Source organism: Sinocyclocheilus rhinocerous, unplaced genomic scaffold, assembly GCF_001515625.1.
Source record: "Sinocyclocheilus rhinocerous isolate Xijiao unplaced genomic scaffold, SAMN03320098_v1.1 scaffold1163, whole genome shotgun sequence".
NCBI classification, from domain to species: domain Eukaryota; kingdom Metazoa; phylum Chordata; class Actinopteri; order Cypriniformes; family Cyprinidae; genus Sinocyclocheilus; species Sinocyclocheilus rhinocerous.
The window spans coordinates 75607-91904 of NW_015642328.1; the positions used below are offsets into that span (position 1 = coordinate 75607).

The 16298-nt window shown below is 35.3% G+C and overlaps 1 protein-coding gene across 2 annotated transcripts in view; it reads left to right on the forward strand.

Moving 5' to 3' along the window:
- Positions 1-16298, forward strand: part of LOC107755774 (neurexin-3a-beta) — a 137185-nt gene that overhangs the window by 68379 nt on the left and 52508 nt on the right. For both annotated transcript variants that reach the window (XM_016572669.1, XM_016572670.1), the window contains exon 3: positions 3178-3349. In XM_016572669.1, coding sequence (XP_016428155.1) covers positions 3178-3349 — 172 coding nt within the window. The remainder of the gene's footprint in view (positions 1-3177; positions 3350-16298) is intronic.

Genomic DNA, 16298 nt, shown 5'->3' on the forward strand with positions numbered 1-16298 from the left:
GATTCAAACCCATTCTGGCAATCAGTTTTTTTTTTTTTTTTTTGCATGTCCTATTCCACTTCATATATACAATGAGTAATTGGACATGCCAATCATTTTAAACTGTGCCTGCAGCAGAGTTGTATATTTGACTGGGCACTTTTGAAGAATGTCCTAAAAGTGTCATTCAAAAGTATTAAGTGGCATTCAGCCTTGTATTCAAAATTCAGGATTATTGAAATTAATTAAATAAAAAGTTGTAGGAGGTTTGGAAATTGTATCAAAGAAATAAGTCCTGGAATTCTTGAAAGATTATTAAAACTAAAATCAACATTTTTTTTTCTGATTAGAAAATTAATATTAGCATAACCAACATGCAGGAACACATTATGTTGTCATGAAACAAGAAAATCATAAAACATGTCTGTCTATCTTTATTTCAGGTGAAATTGAGTAACCCAAAAAAACTTTAATGATTAATAACCCAAAACTACAATCATGATAATTTTTTTCATGATAATTTATTACAAATATTTGTTTTTACCTTATAATTTTTACCTTAAAATAATGAAGTGTATTCAAGGAAAACTCGATGACAATACCACTCTAAATTTTCAGTCGTTCATTTTCTTTTTCTTTCTTTTCTTTTTTTCTTTCAATTTTTTTTTTTTACATTTTCATTGATCTTGGCCATCTTTATTTGTCATTGACCCATAATAGATAAATCGCACAAAGCTTATTCTGTATTTGCTCACTTTTCCTGTATGCAGTGCTGACCTGACGCTCAATATAGTGTGTGTGTGTGTGTGTGTGTGTGCGTGACAGACTATTTCCTTTCATGTATCACTTGCTCAAAAACCAAGAGTTTATTCGTCCTTTTACCCTCCTGGATACGAAGGCGTTGCAGTATTGGAATTGGAACGTGGAAGGGGGATGAGATGGATGTACGAAAGAGAGTGCAAGAGAGAGACACTTATAAACTCTTTGATGCTAAATGTAAAAGAGTGTTTCTGTGATCAAACAAGTAATACAGCAGCAAGAGGCTTTCACAAAGTGAAAAGTAACAGGGCGGTTAGATATTTCATAGCACTGTGTGTGTATGTATGTGTAAGTCTGTGGAAACAGATTTAGCAAAGTGCTCTTTATGTGTTTTGACTCATTTTCAACTCATTAATATTTTATAAGAGGGCAGAGATATGTTTTCTGTAGCTTTTCATGCAGGAAGAAAGGCCGGGTTACAGTAATATACAATCCTCCTTCCTCTATAAAGACGGTCTCAAGGGACTTGAAGAATCATTGAACACAAACACTTCATTAAAACTATACCACACATTGACAAGCCTATGCATATCTATCCATTAAATAAATAAATAAACACACACAATATAGCCATAACCTACAAGAGGCCATTTACTATAGTTAAAGGAGGCATGGCATGAAGTGGAACATAAAGAAAACGTATTTTCTCATACTTTAAATTTAAAACTTACTATTTAAAAAAAATATTTCTAATAGTAATTATTATGGATGTCAATTTAACGTCAATTTTGTATAATTTAAAAAAGCAAGATGGTGTGTAATAAAAAATAGCAGAAAATAGGGATCTTGCAAGGCATTATTCAAATTATATTTGACTTAAACAGTGTTTTAAAATGTTCCACTCATAGTTTGAGACACTGAAGAGTGAGATGCAGTTTTCTTAAATGTAATTATTATTACATATAATTTTGAATTCTGAGGAAGTGCATATGTACAAAATTGATCTAATATACTTTCTTAATATGTTCAAAAAAAACTGTACACATTGCTTAGGCAGCCTTTATTTGTTCGAAAATACAGTAAACAGTTATACTGTGAACTAATATTAAAATTTAAAATAACGGTTTTCAATTTTGATGTGTTTTAAATCATAATTTATTCCTGTGTTGGCAAACCTAAATTGCAACTACTCCAGTCATTATTTTCACATGATCCTTCAGAAATCATTCTCATATGCTGGCTTAGAAATTTCATGATTATTTGTTTAATAGAAGATAAAAAGAATAGCATCTTTTTTTAAGTTTTTTTTTTTTGTTGTTACTTTTGTTAAATGTAATGCATCCTTGGTGAATAAAAGAAAAATTTATTTTAGTGCACATCATTGGGGTCTCTGGGACACCAAACATGAAATCAGTAAAGTCAATATCAATAAAACATTAGGGTTAATCAAAGACATAAACAGAGAAGAATATACACAGCATTCCGGTCTTTGGGAAAGTCTTCCAAATGAACTTCAGAGAACTGGCCCAGATTTCTCTCAGGGAGATTTTTCTGTGATAAATGCACTCTGCGGTGATAAACATCTCCCTTGATACAATTTATCATCTGTCGTCATTTTCCATGCTGCAAGAGATAAGAACAACACCAGATTCGGTTTAACATAACCATAAAATATATCCATGCAACCCACAGGGCTCAGGAGGGGGGTAGAGAGAGTGCGTTAGAGAGGATGAAACGGTTGCAGAGAAGAAAAAAAAAAGGTTAATGCTGATTTAGCCGGTCTGAGCAACTGACAAGGGCCCAAAACCCAAACCAGCTTAGGCTGGTTTCCAGCAGACACTTTCAAAACATATAGTTAATTCATGACATTGACGATGGATGAAACATTTCCTCAATGCTTCCTGCTCCACCGATGCTCATTGAGGCTGTGCTAATTAATTTATAGTGGAAATCTTTGCAGCTACATTTGCACACAGCCTCTTGGATCCATGAGGGCAAACACTGCACACCTTCCTGTTCCATTAATCATTCTTATCTCTTTCTCTATTTTAGCTAATGCTATTGATTTAGTCCACTTTCACTGCATTATGTAAATCAATGAGCCAGATTCTTCACCTCCAAAGATGGGGGGTGCTAATGGCTGATGAATACTTTTCATCAAGCGGACAAGTTTATCAGGGGTCACTAATGCTAATAGATTATTCAGGATCCTGCTAGAACAAAAGCAAAGCAAGAGGTGACAGATTTCAAGGGCAACTGCGTCATTAAAAAATAATCAACAAAGAATAAATGCATCTCTTCATTGAGGCAAATACAGGAAAAATACAAAAGGTGAAACTGAATGGCAGAAAGTCACAAAATTTACCTGAATTCATCCCATGTGTTTGTTGTTAATGTAGATGTTGTGGACAAAACTGATGTTTTTCTCATCCTTTTCAGGAACAAGGCAAAATTGGAGTCACATTCAACATCGGAACGTCTGACATCACTGTTCAGGAGAGCAGCACCGCTGTAAATGACGGCAAGTACCATGTAGTTCGCTTCACCCGAAATGGGGGCAATGCTACACTTCAGGTGGACAACTGGGCCATCAATGAGCACTTCCCCTCAGGTAAGACCTCTCACCGACCGCTTCAACCTTTGGCTTATGACATCAAGAAGATGTATGGACAACGCACAGAACTGGACAGCAACTGCTTTCGAGCTATTTCTAAAGTCACTTTTTCTCCCCAGTGACTGTGCAGTGTACTTTCATTTAGCAACATCCTGTGAGCCTCAGTCACAACAATACCAACAAACAGTACATTTGTAGCCTCTCCTATTTTCCTAAATTGCATTTAATTGTCAATTAGATGCTGTTTTTTTCTTCCGTGGCTGGAAAATAATGGCATTTTGTTTTGCCGCACTGCTGTGTGGGTTTCTGTGGAAAGCATTGGACGTGGTGTGGAAGTAGCTGACAAGTTTACTTTTTAAATTTTATTTTTCCTTTTTATTTTTATTTTTTATATATATTTTAATTAGTAATTCATTCCTGTGATGGCAAAGCTGAATCTTCAGCATCATTACTCCAGTCTTCAGTGTCACATGATCCTTCAGAACTCATTCTAATATGCAGATTTAATGCTAAAGAAACTTTTCTTATAATTTTGTTGAAACTGTGATATTTGTTTTTTTTTCAGGATTTTTAAATGAGTTGAAAGTTTGAAAAAACGGCAGGTATTTGAAATAGAAATAGAAATTTTGTAAAAAAATATAAATGTCTTAAAGGTCACTTTGGATCATTTTAATGCATCCTTGATGAATAAAAGTATTAATTTATTCGCAATGACCCCAAGGTTCTGAACGGTAGTATACAGTAGGTTTTTCACAAATCTAGTGAAAAACCTACTGTATCTCTTTTTATTGTATTGTATCTCTATCTATCTCTTTTTATTTTTTGCTGTTATTTTTTTATTACTTCTAAGAAATTAGTTAGGAAAATCATGTACCAGCAACGTCCCTTGAAGGCAAGTTAGTTCACTCTGCAGCCATCTTAATAACGCCTCTGCTATTTCCTAGGCATGCAAGCACAGCTCTTATCTAATGAAAAGGGAAAGACTGCAATTTCCAAACATTATATTTCAGCATGTCACATCAGCTGTGTATATCTCTTCCATCTACACAAGCGTTCAAACGATTGGGATCATCAAGATTTAGATTTTTTTTAAAGCATTTAATACTTTTATTCAGCAAGGATGCATTAAATCGATCAAAAGTGACAGTAAAGACATTTATAATGTTACAAAAGAGTACTGTTTTTAAAAAATGCTGTTCTTTTGAACTTTCTGTTCTTCAAAGAATCCTAAAAAGAATATATCAGTTTCCATGAAAATATTAAGCAGCACAATTGTTTTCAACATTGATAATAATAAGAAATGTTTCTTGAGCAGCAAATCAGCATATTAGAATAATTTCTGAAGGATTATGTGACACTGAAGACTGGAACAATGGCTGCTGAAAATTCAGCTTTACCATCACAGGAATAAATTACATTTTAAAATCTATTAAAATAGAAAACAGTTACTTTTTCATAATATTATCGATTTAAATGCAGCCAACCCAAACCTTTGAACTGTAGCGTAAATGTGAGTTTATGCAGCATCACACTTTACAGCCCCATCCACAGTAAAAACTAATATTAATAAATATTAAATATTTATATTAAATAATAAATAATAAATATTAATACATGAATATTAAATATTAAATACCTTCTGTGATTATGCTGCGTCACACTGTTTTTTCAAGTTCAACTTGATGCCATAATTTAACGACACCGAACCTGGTTCCTTCCCCTCAGGTGTGATCTTTCCATTTTACATTTTCTTACCATATCTAGTATTACATCTCTTCTCAGTTAAAAGCAAGAGCAAAGGGGGGAAATCATGACACAGCCAGTTCCTCTAAGCTCATATTTTACTCCATTTAGCATGATTGGATAAATTGGAGAAGGTCGAGAAGTCTGAAACCTCTAAGGTTGTCATGACTTTATATATAAAAATCAAGATTAGTACAAAATCATTGAAAGGGAAGCCGTCACAGTGATTTACTTGGATAGCATTAGAGTAATGCAGTTGGATCTTTTCTATAATGCAGGTATATGGAGTACAGTTCATTTTGTGAGAGTATTAAGGAGAGATTATACAACGCAAACTTCCTCCACTTGTCTCCTCAGCTGGGTCACACACAAGAGACACGCTTTGTTGAGCATTATCCTTACTGAGCAAACATTCTCATCAAAATTATAAGAAATTCTAAACAATGCATACTTTTGTAATAAGAGTAATTTGTCTTGTTCATTACACCAGCGTGTCCATTTTTTTCTGTTTGAGCATCTAAGGGCATCAGTTTGTGTTCCTGTCGGCGCTGAATAAACCCATTTTATGTGGCCAACTCTACTAATGCACCCATTTATCAGTCTGCCATTTATATGAATGATATTAGGCATGACAAATATATGCAGCAGCGTGTCACCGTACTGTTCATATGGATACATTATACAGAAGTCAGCGCCTGCCTGTTTTAGGTCTAAAGTTTCATTTTTGCCAACATGGGCATTTGCAGCAGACTCACATAAGAGCTGGGGAAATATATCACTGAGATTTATAGGTGGCATGGTGGTATAACACTTCTATATAAATGTCAGCAAAATGTACTTTCTCTGCCAAAGTTTCAACATGATAATAAAATATTTATATATTCAGATGGCCACCTGCGAATAGAATATGATTATGCTTGAAGACAGATGTCCCCTCATGGCAGGCTGCTCTTTGCTTTGGCACTGATTTCCTTGTAATGTTTGATTTCTCAATTCGATCTTGTCAGGACGTTGATGAAGAAATATATTTGGTCTCTTTGATGGAGCTGCAGTTCTCAAGTGATATTGTGAGTTTTTGGTGCGCTGCCATGCTATCCTTTATTTAATTTACAGGCTAAATGAAGCAGGTTCTTGAAGACCCATGGAGAGCGCTGAACCACGCTCAACATCTGTGCTTTATTTTCTTAATGCGTCAAAGAACTAATGCCTAATAGTTTTGCCACATCGGTTCCAGAGCTGTGCTTTTGCCAAGTTATTACACCATACCTTGCTGCGCTAAGCACATACAAATAGCAAGGGCAAGTTAGCTCGTTGCGTCTTTGCCTATTTATCTCCCACGGGTCCCAAGAGGTCAAGCAGAGATGTCTACAGGGCCACAAGCGCGGTCACCTAAAGCTTATGACTGTCATTACAACGTAACCCGAGGCCATGTGCAGAATACTCAGAGAACTTTACTTTGAGAATAAATTGTGCTGCGCTTGTCCATTCACTTTACTAGAAATACCTAGCCAAGTGCCGCCACATGTCCTAATACAATTCGCACACCCGAATTGTAACAAATATGAGTAAGCATAAGACTATTACTCGTCGGTTGTAGGCATTGTTGGTTGCTTTTTGGGCTGGATTTGCTTGGCTTTTTCCAGAAAATGCAGAAGGGAAATACAATGGTGTCTATTATTTAGGCTGTAGCTGGCAATCTGGAGTTGAAAATCAGCACAATCTTCTCTCGTTCCCTTCACTTTACCATATAATGGACTTAAGGAGTGGAAATGTAGTTTTCTAACTCACTGCAAGAGCCAGATAAGCAACTTCTTTTCAAGGAACTGAATACCTTGGACTAACAACTGCAAGCTATAAGACGTTATATTTAGAAAACCATAGATACTAAGTCTTGTGAAGAATTATCTCACGTTGTCAGTGATATGCTAACCGCATTCAGAAACAAAGAGTATCGAATAGTGTTGCACAAGATCTATTTTAACCCTTTACAACAGGCGTTTAGAATGATTCTGATTAAAATACAGCCGTTTAATTCAGTTGAAGATAGTGATTTTTAACAACTCCCACCAGGTTTCAGTGCTGGCAGCATGTCACCTCACTGATGCCATGTCATCACGCTTACTTGTGAAATATAATAGATTTAATGACTTTTTGCATTTAGAGGGCATTTTAAAGGGTAATAAATAGGAGGAGGATTAATTTCTCTGCCGAATCCTATCCTTCACAGAGTGAACTTCTCTAGTAGCTCAGGTGATATCCAAAGAGATTTGTAGTTTAGTCCTTTGATTCCAACTCTGCTAGTCAGCCTCAGGTAAGATGAGGGCTTAAGCCTGACTGTACTGCTGTCGTTTTCATATTTGTATTTTAGCCTATATATTAGAGGCAACCACAACACTTATCATCCGATATTGGGGATGTTTAAATTTAGCAGTATTGGTTGATATTGGTATTTAAATATTCATGCCTATTTCTGTTTTTTAGATCTACATTACCTTTTTAATTTATTATAACATAATTTTATATGCTGATGTTGTATAAATAACTGTTTATTATTTTATTAATTTTAATCTTTTTATTTACACATTTGTAAACATTTTACATATATTTTAGATATTTTACATATATTTTTTCTATTTTTTACACTATATTACCTTTGCTATCATCTGAAACTCACTCAATTTAAAAAAAATACTAATAATTTAATAATCCTTAATAATTAAAGTATTTAAAAAATACATTAGATTTAATACAATATAGTGTTGATATGCCTAGATTCTTTTGCAGTATCTACAGTTATATTTGTTTTTAGTTATATTTAATGTTATTTCTTTATTTAGTTAGTTATAAAAGTATACCATTTTAATACTGGCACCACGTTTTTTGGTTAAACCAAAATAGAAAATAAAATAACCTGCATGGTAGAGGCGAGGGAAACTGAAAAATCGCCTTTTCCTTACCAAAATAGAGCAAAAGCAAATGGAATCAGTCCAAATCTTTATCACTCTGGCTGCAGCCCTAAACTGTCCCACACACCCCTGCAGTTTGGCAGGAAATGTCAGAGTGTGTCAATCAGATGGCAGCTTGATGCTATGTTCAAGAGACAAGCGTATTCGTGGGACAGGGGTTACGACAAGGAACACGGAGGGGATGTTATATCATTTTTGACACACGTGTGTGCAATATGATGGTTTGACGGTGTGTGTCCGTGTCTGCATCTTTATGTGTGTGTGTGTTGAGAAGAAGATGACTTCTTTCTTTATGGCTGTGCAGAGGCTTTTTGATGTCCCTGTGGCTGCTTTGGCAGTTCCAGGACCCAGGCTGGGTAATAGCGAATGACAGCGGGAAAAATGGTAGACGATTATATGCGATGGGCGCTGCTATTCTGCTATAGCACTGACAGTGATTCAGACTGCCATACTTTAGTCAAATCACCGTATCATTTTTGTACCATCAGCGAGGTTGGTTCTCTCATTTCACATCTTTTGTCGCACACCCTGCTGAAAACTGTTAGTCCAGGTTCACTTCATTCACCATGATGCTCTTGATTTGCACTGCTAAAAGGTAATATTCTGATACAAGATTTATTTGTCTGCTTTGTATTTCTTTAAAGGGCAATCTATATTTAATATGTAATAAAGCACAATCTAAAGAAGCTTAATTTGCATTAAAAAGCCTGTTTGCATGTAAAAGAATGATTATGACTTAATTTATATGTGCAAAGCACAATCTTATATTGGTGCAGCTTGCTGGTTAGACTTGATTGTAAATTTAGTAAAATATATAGTTTTTTTTTGCACTAATACTGCATGCAGATATGGTGCAATAGTTCAATGCATTCATTTATTCAAATATTTTTTGAATAGAATAAGTTCATACTGTGCAACTGCATTTTTTATTTCCACACTGTAAAAATCTGGTATAGGATTTACTTTGAAATATTTTTCACTCAGAAATCGCTGGTAAATTTTACAACAAAGAAACGGTAACACATTTATTTGCCAATTTTTTTGAATATGTTAAGTGTGAAGCCATTAGATGTATTTTTATTTTTTCATAAATGGCAGTTACAGCACCCTATTATGTGTGATTGTGCAGAGATTGAGCTCACAGGTGTAATCCAAAAGATGGATGGATCGAACGACTGACCGACAGACAGATAGATAGATAGTACAGTATGTAAAATTATATATAATACAATTTTTAATAATAATGATGATGATGACAATTCAATAAATAAATAAATAAATATATATATATATATATATATATATATATATATATTCCCCTTTTTTATTCTACTTTTGAAAAGTAATTTTAAATTATTTGCCAATTTTTTTGAATATGTTAAGTGTGAAGCCATTAGATGTATTTTTATTTTTTCATAAATGGCAGTTACAGCACCCTATTATGTGTGATTGTGCAGAGATTGAGCTCACAGGTGTAATCATATATTGGTTACCCCATGCTGTGTCATCCCTGTAGTTGCTGAAGCAAGCTCAGAAAGTATGCTTTAGGGTCCTATGGTGCCCTGCTTCAGGAACACCATTTCAGTTCAATGACTTCTAAATCAACATGTTCTGCAAGCATGCATAACATGTCGCGCCACCTTAATGCTAATGTCTGGATGACGTACATGATGTTTTTGACCGAAAATCCAAGTTGTTTTTGTAACCTCTCTGTAAGGTTGCATATCCTTTCTTTTGTTAAAGCATTACAGGGCTTTTTTCCCTCTCGAGACTGAGTTCTGATTCTAAGGTCAGCTTATTCCTGATGCAGTAAATTGCAGTAAAAAAGCCCCACCTGCTCTGTCTGCTTTTGCTTGTCTCCATTATCCTCTGTTTATTTGTGCAACCCTGTTTAATATGAATGAGTTTAATTCTCTTTTTTTTCATATGACTCACATAAGATGACCAAATGTTTTTCTTTCTTCCTTGAGCATGTCTTACCAGAAGGCAGTTCGGAAGTCTTCAGAAACCTCCTGTTAAAATAGGAGGAAAAAATGTTATCGAGCATCTCAGAAGCAACATAACATCTACAAAGACCTGACTAGGGCTGCACGATAAATCGCATGCGATATTTAATGCGCATTCGGATAAACGTTCCCACTCTCGTTGTCTCCTCAGATACTGAGGGACGTTCCTCTGGAGTCACATTTCTTATTTTGGGATGTGTTTGTAGTGAGATAATATGCAGAAAGTCTATTTCGATTGAGATACAAGCCAAGTAAGAAGAGTGCTCAGGTAGAGAATACAGAAAAGGCTGGAGAGGGAGAATTAGACAGAGGCCGGAGTCGAGTGTTTCAAATTTCAAAATTTCTCCTTGTCAAAGTTAAAGGTGTATTAAGTGTGTGGATAGAGTGACATATTTAGTTCCCTTTCAGTCGGTCACTCTCGACGTCACGTCGGATAACCGACGGAATTGGGATCCTCACAAAGGGCCACAGGTACTGCCCCTTCCAGTGTCATGTGGAAGTCACCTGCGCCCCTACTTTTTGGTGCTACTGCTGCTATGACATGCCTAGATCTGGGGCTCCCTCTGGTGGCAGCCGGAGGCGTCCTTTTTCTAGCGGTGGGCGGACTGGTCTTACGGTCACGGGCGATGCAATTGTGTCCAAAATGCCGCTACCACTTGGCGGGGCAAACCATTGCTCCCCTCCCGGGCCTGTAGACACTCGTCGGCCTTGATCGACACTGCTTATACGGCCTGTGGAGAAGCTGCTTCCGCCTTACACACTTCGGCGTTACTGCAAGTGCACCACGCCAAGGCACTGAGGGACTTGCACGAGGGTGGTCACGACCCGGAAGTTCTCAAAGACCTCGCGCTACGAGCGACGAAGGTTACGGCGCGGTCTCTGGGCCATAATCCTCTTGCGGTTCACCCATGCACGGCGCCTCATTCACAGACCTGCTTGTTTATTTCTATCTGCTGGTGAGATTAGAGCGGCAGATTAGCTAGTGCCGAAACATGAGTCGCCATCAAAGACGGCGAGGATAATGTCACCCTTTCTCTCCCTTCTATCCCCCTCTTCTGAAGATGTCGGAGGAGTATTAGAACAATGGGAATGTGAACGCACTGTAGAGCGTGACAACAATAGCAGCCCATCCTGAGGGACCCAGCACATGTAAATAACTCTGAACATGACGCATATTAAGTCTGTACAGATCACATGTTAACAGTTTAGAAGTCTTTTGATCAAAATGATCTGATAAACAATCTCATTTATCCTTTACAGTAACTGAAGTTTTCATGCAGGAGACCGCAGACTTTCAGATCTTTCAGTGCTCATTTACCTTTGGCTTGAAATGAGGAAATTATGCGCCATTTTGTGCCTTTTTATGCAACCCTTTTTACTTCCATAGTGTAATGTATTTCTGAAAGAAACACAATATTCAGTATGCACATATATGAAAGTAGGCTTCATGTTGATTTTAATTTAATTCGCATTCCCAAATTTATTGTACTCTGTGAATGAAAAAAATATTGGTCTGACAAAATTGGTGGTGTTTTTTGATAATAAATACATTTTATTTCAGTGTTATTTATGCACTGTAAAAAAATTCAAGCTGTTTCAACTAATTATTATTTAGTAACTGGTTCCACCGAAATTTTACGTTCAGTCAATTTCTGACTTCAAAGTATTATCTGAATTGTTATTTTTTAGTTGGCTCAACCTTTACTGAACTAGTTCCCTTTCAGTCGGTCACTCCTGACGTCACGCCAGTCTACTTCGAGTGTAAACTAAATGAGCCAATGCACATTGGCATGCGATTATTGCATCCAGCTGCCGCTGATCACAGCGTGAGTATAAGTAGGCAGCAGATGCAACGCATATTCAGCTTTTCGCTTCGGAGCCGAGTCTCCAGTTGACAAACATTGCATCTGTAATACAACTGCAAAATTCAGTTTAAACTTCAGTTTATGAACTAAAAAAACTAAACTAGCTAAACAAAATGTCTGCAAACAAACATTTACAAATACTAAAGTCAGTTCATTGGTGATTCAGTGATGCCATCATCCAGTTCAGCTCTCTTACAATAATGTCTGTGCGATCAGCCAAGCGTGCCCAAATAAGCAAGCCAAAGGCGACAGCAGCAAGGAGCCAAAACTCTATCGGTGACAGAAATTGAGTAGAAAACCTTGGGAGAAACCAGGCACAGTCACGGGGGAGAGGAAACCACCTTGGCATGGTTTAATTCTAGGCTGCAACACAGGTCAGATTGAGCAGAGGACTTGTCTGGTTCTCATGGTCTTGTGCCGATGAATTAAATTTGTGATGAAACAGAAATTGCAACCATTTTTTGGCACAAATCCATTGCACAACAGGGAGCATTGATGCTGACTGGATTTGTAATAGAACATGTACATTTCATATTATAAGGCTACCTTAAATAGCATAAAAATAATATCAAAATATAACAGTCCACAATATAATGGCCTTGTGAAACGATTCAGTTGTTCATTCGGAATGACGAACTCCTCTTCCGAAGTGCCATTCACTAGACTAAAAACGCCATTTGAAATTTGCCTTTGAAAAGAGCGACATACATTTCACCATGGCTGATTGTTAGTTTAATGTCGTCTTTTTACTTCACAGGACAATTGCAAAAGTTTACACACGCAAAAACCCATTCAACACGCCCATGTTAACTTCAAATGAGCGCATTACTGTGGTTTACATTAAGTTACACGTTTCACAGATTTCGGTTAACGTTAGTCGTATTAAGCATAATGGCTTATAAAAGAGAGAAACTCACCCGCCAGATCCGATGCCCGCTCTCTGGGATCGGAAGCCTGCACTGCTGTTTCTTCCCCCTCGGGGAACGGGCTCGACGCTCCGCCTATCTTCCTCTGAGGAGGTTGATGTGGAGAGCGTCGATGAGGATTCGCCCCCTCACACAGCACATTATGAGGAGCTATTGGAGGTGGTCACTCGTGCCGTAGCTAAATTAAATATCGATTGGCCGGCCGAGAAACAAGCTGAACCGCACAAAAGCAAATTAGATGAGCGCTTTCCACCCGCCTATGACGTCTCGCCCTTCCATTGGACTGATTACACATGTGATTCAGAGCACGGTCACGCTGGGGGCGTTCCCGTAGTGTCTTCGGACGCAGCGTCTCGTTCCCTCGGGGAACCATGGTTACATATGTAACCTGGACACGTTTTGACATTAAGGCCTGGTTTTACAGACAGGGCTTAGACTAAGCCAGGATTAGGCTATTGTTCAATTAGAACATTTAAGTATTTTTATATAAATGTGCCTTACAAAAAACATTACTGCTTTTAAACAAAGGCATTGATATATTTTAAGATCAATCAGTGCAAGTTTCTTTCAGTTGAAACAGCTCAGATTTACATTTTAGTCTGGGACTAGGCTTAAGCCTAGTCTGTGAAACCGGGGGTAGGGGTTTTATGGATTAAACGAGGTGAAAGACCACATTCCCTTAACTTAAATTTCCCTCAGACATATACAACGCTTATTCAATGTTTTTATATATGTTATACGTGTGTATAAATATATACATTTTAAATAAAACATTTACACCTTTTTAATATAAGTTTTGATAAATTCAGTCTAAGTACAAATATTTATTCAGTGCCACTTGACTTACCTGACGCCTGAACTTGACATACACTTAAATATCCACTTTTCGTCAGATATACAACTCATAAAACACTTTCTAAATATCCACTCAAAAAAAAAATAGAATATGTTGCATGATTTTCTTGTTAAATTTAGTCTAAAAATATAACATTTATTTAGTAGGACTTACCTGACGCGTGAACTTGACGCTGTTTCTCCCGCGAAGTCACTCAGGCTCGTGCACTTGCGGAATGATCTCAGCATTGGCTGGATTTGTTTTTATTAGTTCAGTCAAACATTCAGGTATTCTGAATGTTGACTAGATTTAAAAATAACCATTCATTTAATGTTTTTAAAATATATTTGCGCAGACTTAATATAATTTGTCTTCTCAACTAAGCACAAGCAACAAAATTAGTTCAACTTAAATATTTTTGCCCTTCCAACATTTTGTGAATTGGATTTTTTTACAGTGTGCACAGTTATAGTATTTATTCATATTTAGAATAAGCTTTTATTTTAAATTTTTTAATGTTTATTTTATTTTTAATTCAAGTTTAGTTTTAGTAATTTTTATGTTATGTGCTTTTGCCATTATTATTAATTTTGAGATTTAAAAAAATATTTCTATTTATCTTTATTTTTATTTCAATTTTAGTTTTGATAATTTTAGTACTTAAACATATGTTATTTTCAGTAGTTGCCAAGGCAACATTTCCAATTTTCATTGACGTTTTTAATCTAAAATCTAGATTTTTATTTAATATCAGCTTTTTCAATTAATGAAAATGATTTTTCATAATTTTAGTTTTAGTTAACAATAACAATACTGAATAACTATTTCAGTGGCATATATATATATTTATTTATTTATTTATTTATTTATTTATTTATTTTTTTTTTTAGTGGATCAGACCCCTAAAACATGTCTTGAGGTTTTTTTTGGCCTTCTATCAATGATTTTTCTTTTAAAAAAAAAAGACACAAAACAGCAATTTGTCACTGTGAAACACAACACAGTAGTGTTTATGAGGAGATTTTTTTTTGTTTGTTTTTGGAGGCTCAAATAATACTTGGCAAGGCCGATGGTTTCATGCAATAAGCTATATTTGTTTTCAGCGAGCAATGGCGTCCCGCAGCAATTTATCACTCGGTGGCGAGAACAACTGCACACAACACTGCTGGATTACAAAGGGATAATGTTCACAATCACACGGTTGTTCTCATGAATTATTTTGAGTTGTTGTTATTAGCAGCCTTTTCCACAGAGAGAGAGCCGCACTTATCACGTCTAATTATACAAAAATATAACAATTTCTATGAAATATCTCATACATTTTAAATGTGGCAGCAGTTTAGGGTTTCTTTGGCATGCACTCGTGGTACCTCAGAGCCATTAAGGGTTCCTCGAAGTTAGAATTAAAGGGAATTAAAATGCACAGATATCTCACATTCTTGTATGTGTTTGTGAAACTTAATCACAGTATGAGGAAAACTCCCCCGCAGTGTGTGATCCTGTGCCATGTTAACACCTCCTAATGCTGTTTCATTTTCAAAGAGCCTTTCATGTTCTCAGGAGTGAGAAAAGGTGTCATGCCCTCTGTACTGCTGGATCAAAGCAGCACACATCCACAAATGTCTGTGCACCAGGCAGTCCTCCATCCCTAACCCCAACTGTCCTGAAAAATGGCAACAAAGCTCCTAAAATATTTTACATTTTTGGTTTTGAATATAAAATCATTTGGTTTATGTAATGCTTAGATAGGCATGAAAAGGAGAGAAGAAAACAGAATTGGGGCACAATTCAGGCTGAGCTTGAACCTTCCATCTCTCACACACCACAGTTCAGATATTTTAAAATATATCTCAGTGTTTTTGTCTATGTAATAAAAAATAAATGGGGTCCAATGCAGTGTTACTTTAGAATTATTTATATACTATTATAGTACTTAATAGCTTTTATTTAATATTTTTGGTTTTTATTTTAGTAATTTGGTTGTGCTTTTTTAAATGTAACTTATATTAATTAATTTATAATTATTTTAGGTTTAGTAATGTTACTCATTTAATTTTAAGTACTATTAAAAATTATTTTTATTAATTAGTAAAATTTAGTAATTTAGTTTTTTATTTAATATTTTTGTTGTATTTTATTAATTTGTTTTAGTAATTTTATGTGCTTTGTCATTTTTATTTTTTTTATAAAACTTGTTACTTGATTCATAATTTCAGTTTTAGTAATTTTAGTAATTAAAAATAGTATTAATAATAATTTTTAGTAATTAGTAAAATTTGTAATTAAAAAAATATATATTTTTAAAGTATTAATTTTTCATTTAATATTTATATTGTATTTTATTAATTTGTTTTAGTAATGTTGTTATGTGCTTTTTTCATTCTTATCCTTTTTTTAAATATATAACATATGTTACTTATTTTATAATTCATAATGTCAGTTTTAGTAATTTTAGCAATTCAGTTTTTTTTCATCTAATATTTATTTTGTATTTTATTTCAGCTTTATTTCAGTTAACAAAAATAATTTTAATAGTTTTAGTTAAAGGGCACCTATTATGCCCCTTTTTACAATATGTAATATTGGTCTTGGGTGTCCCCAGAAT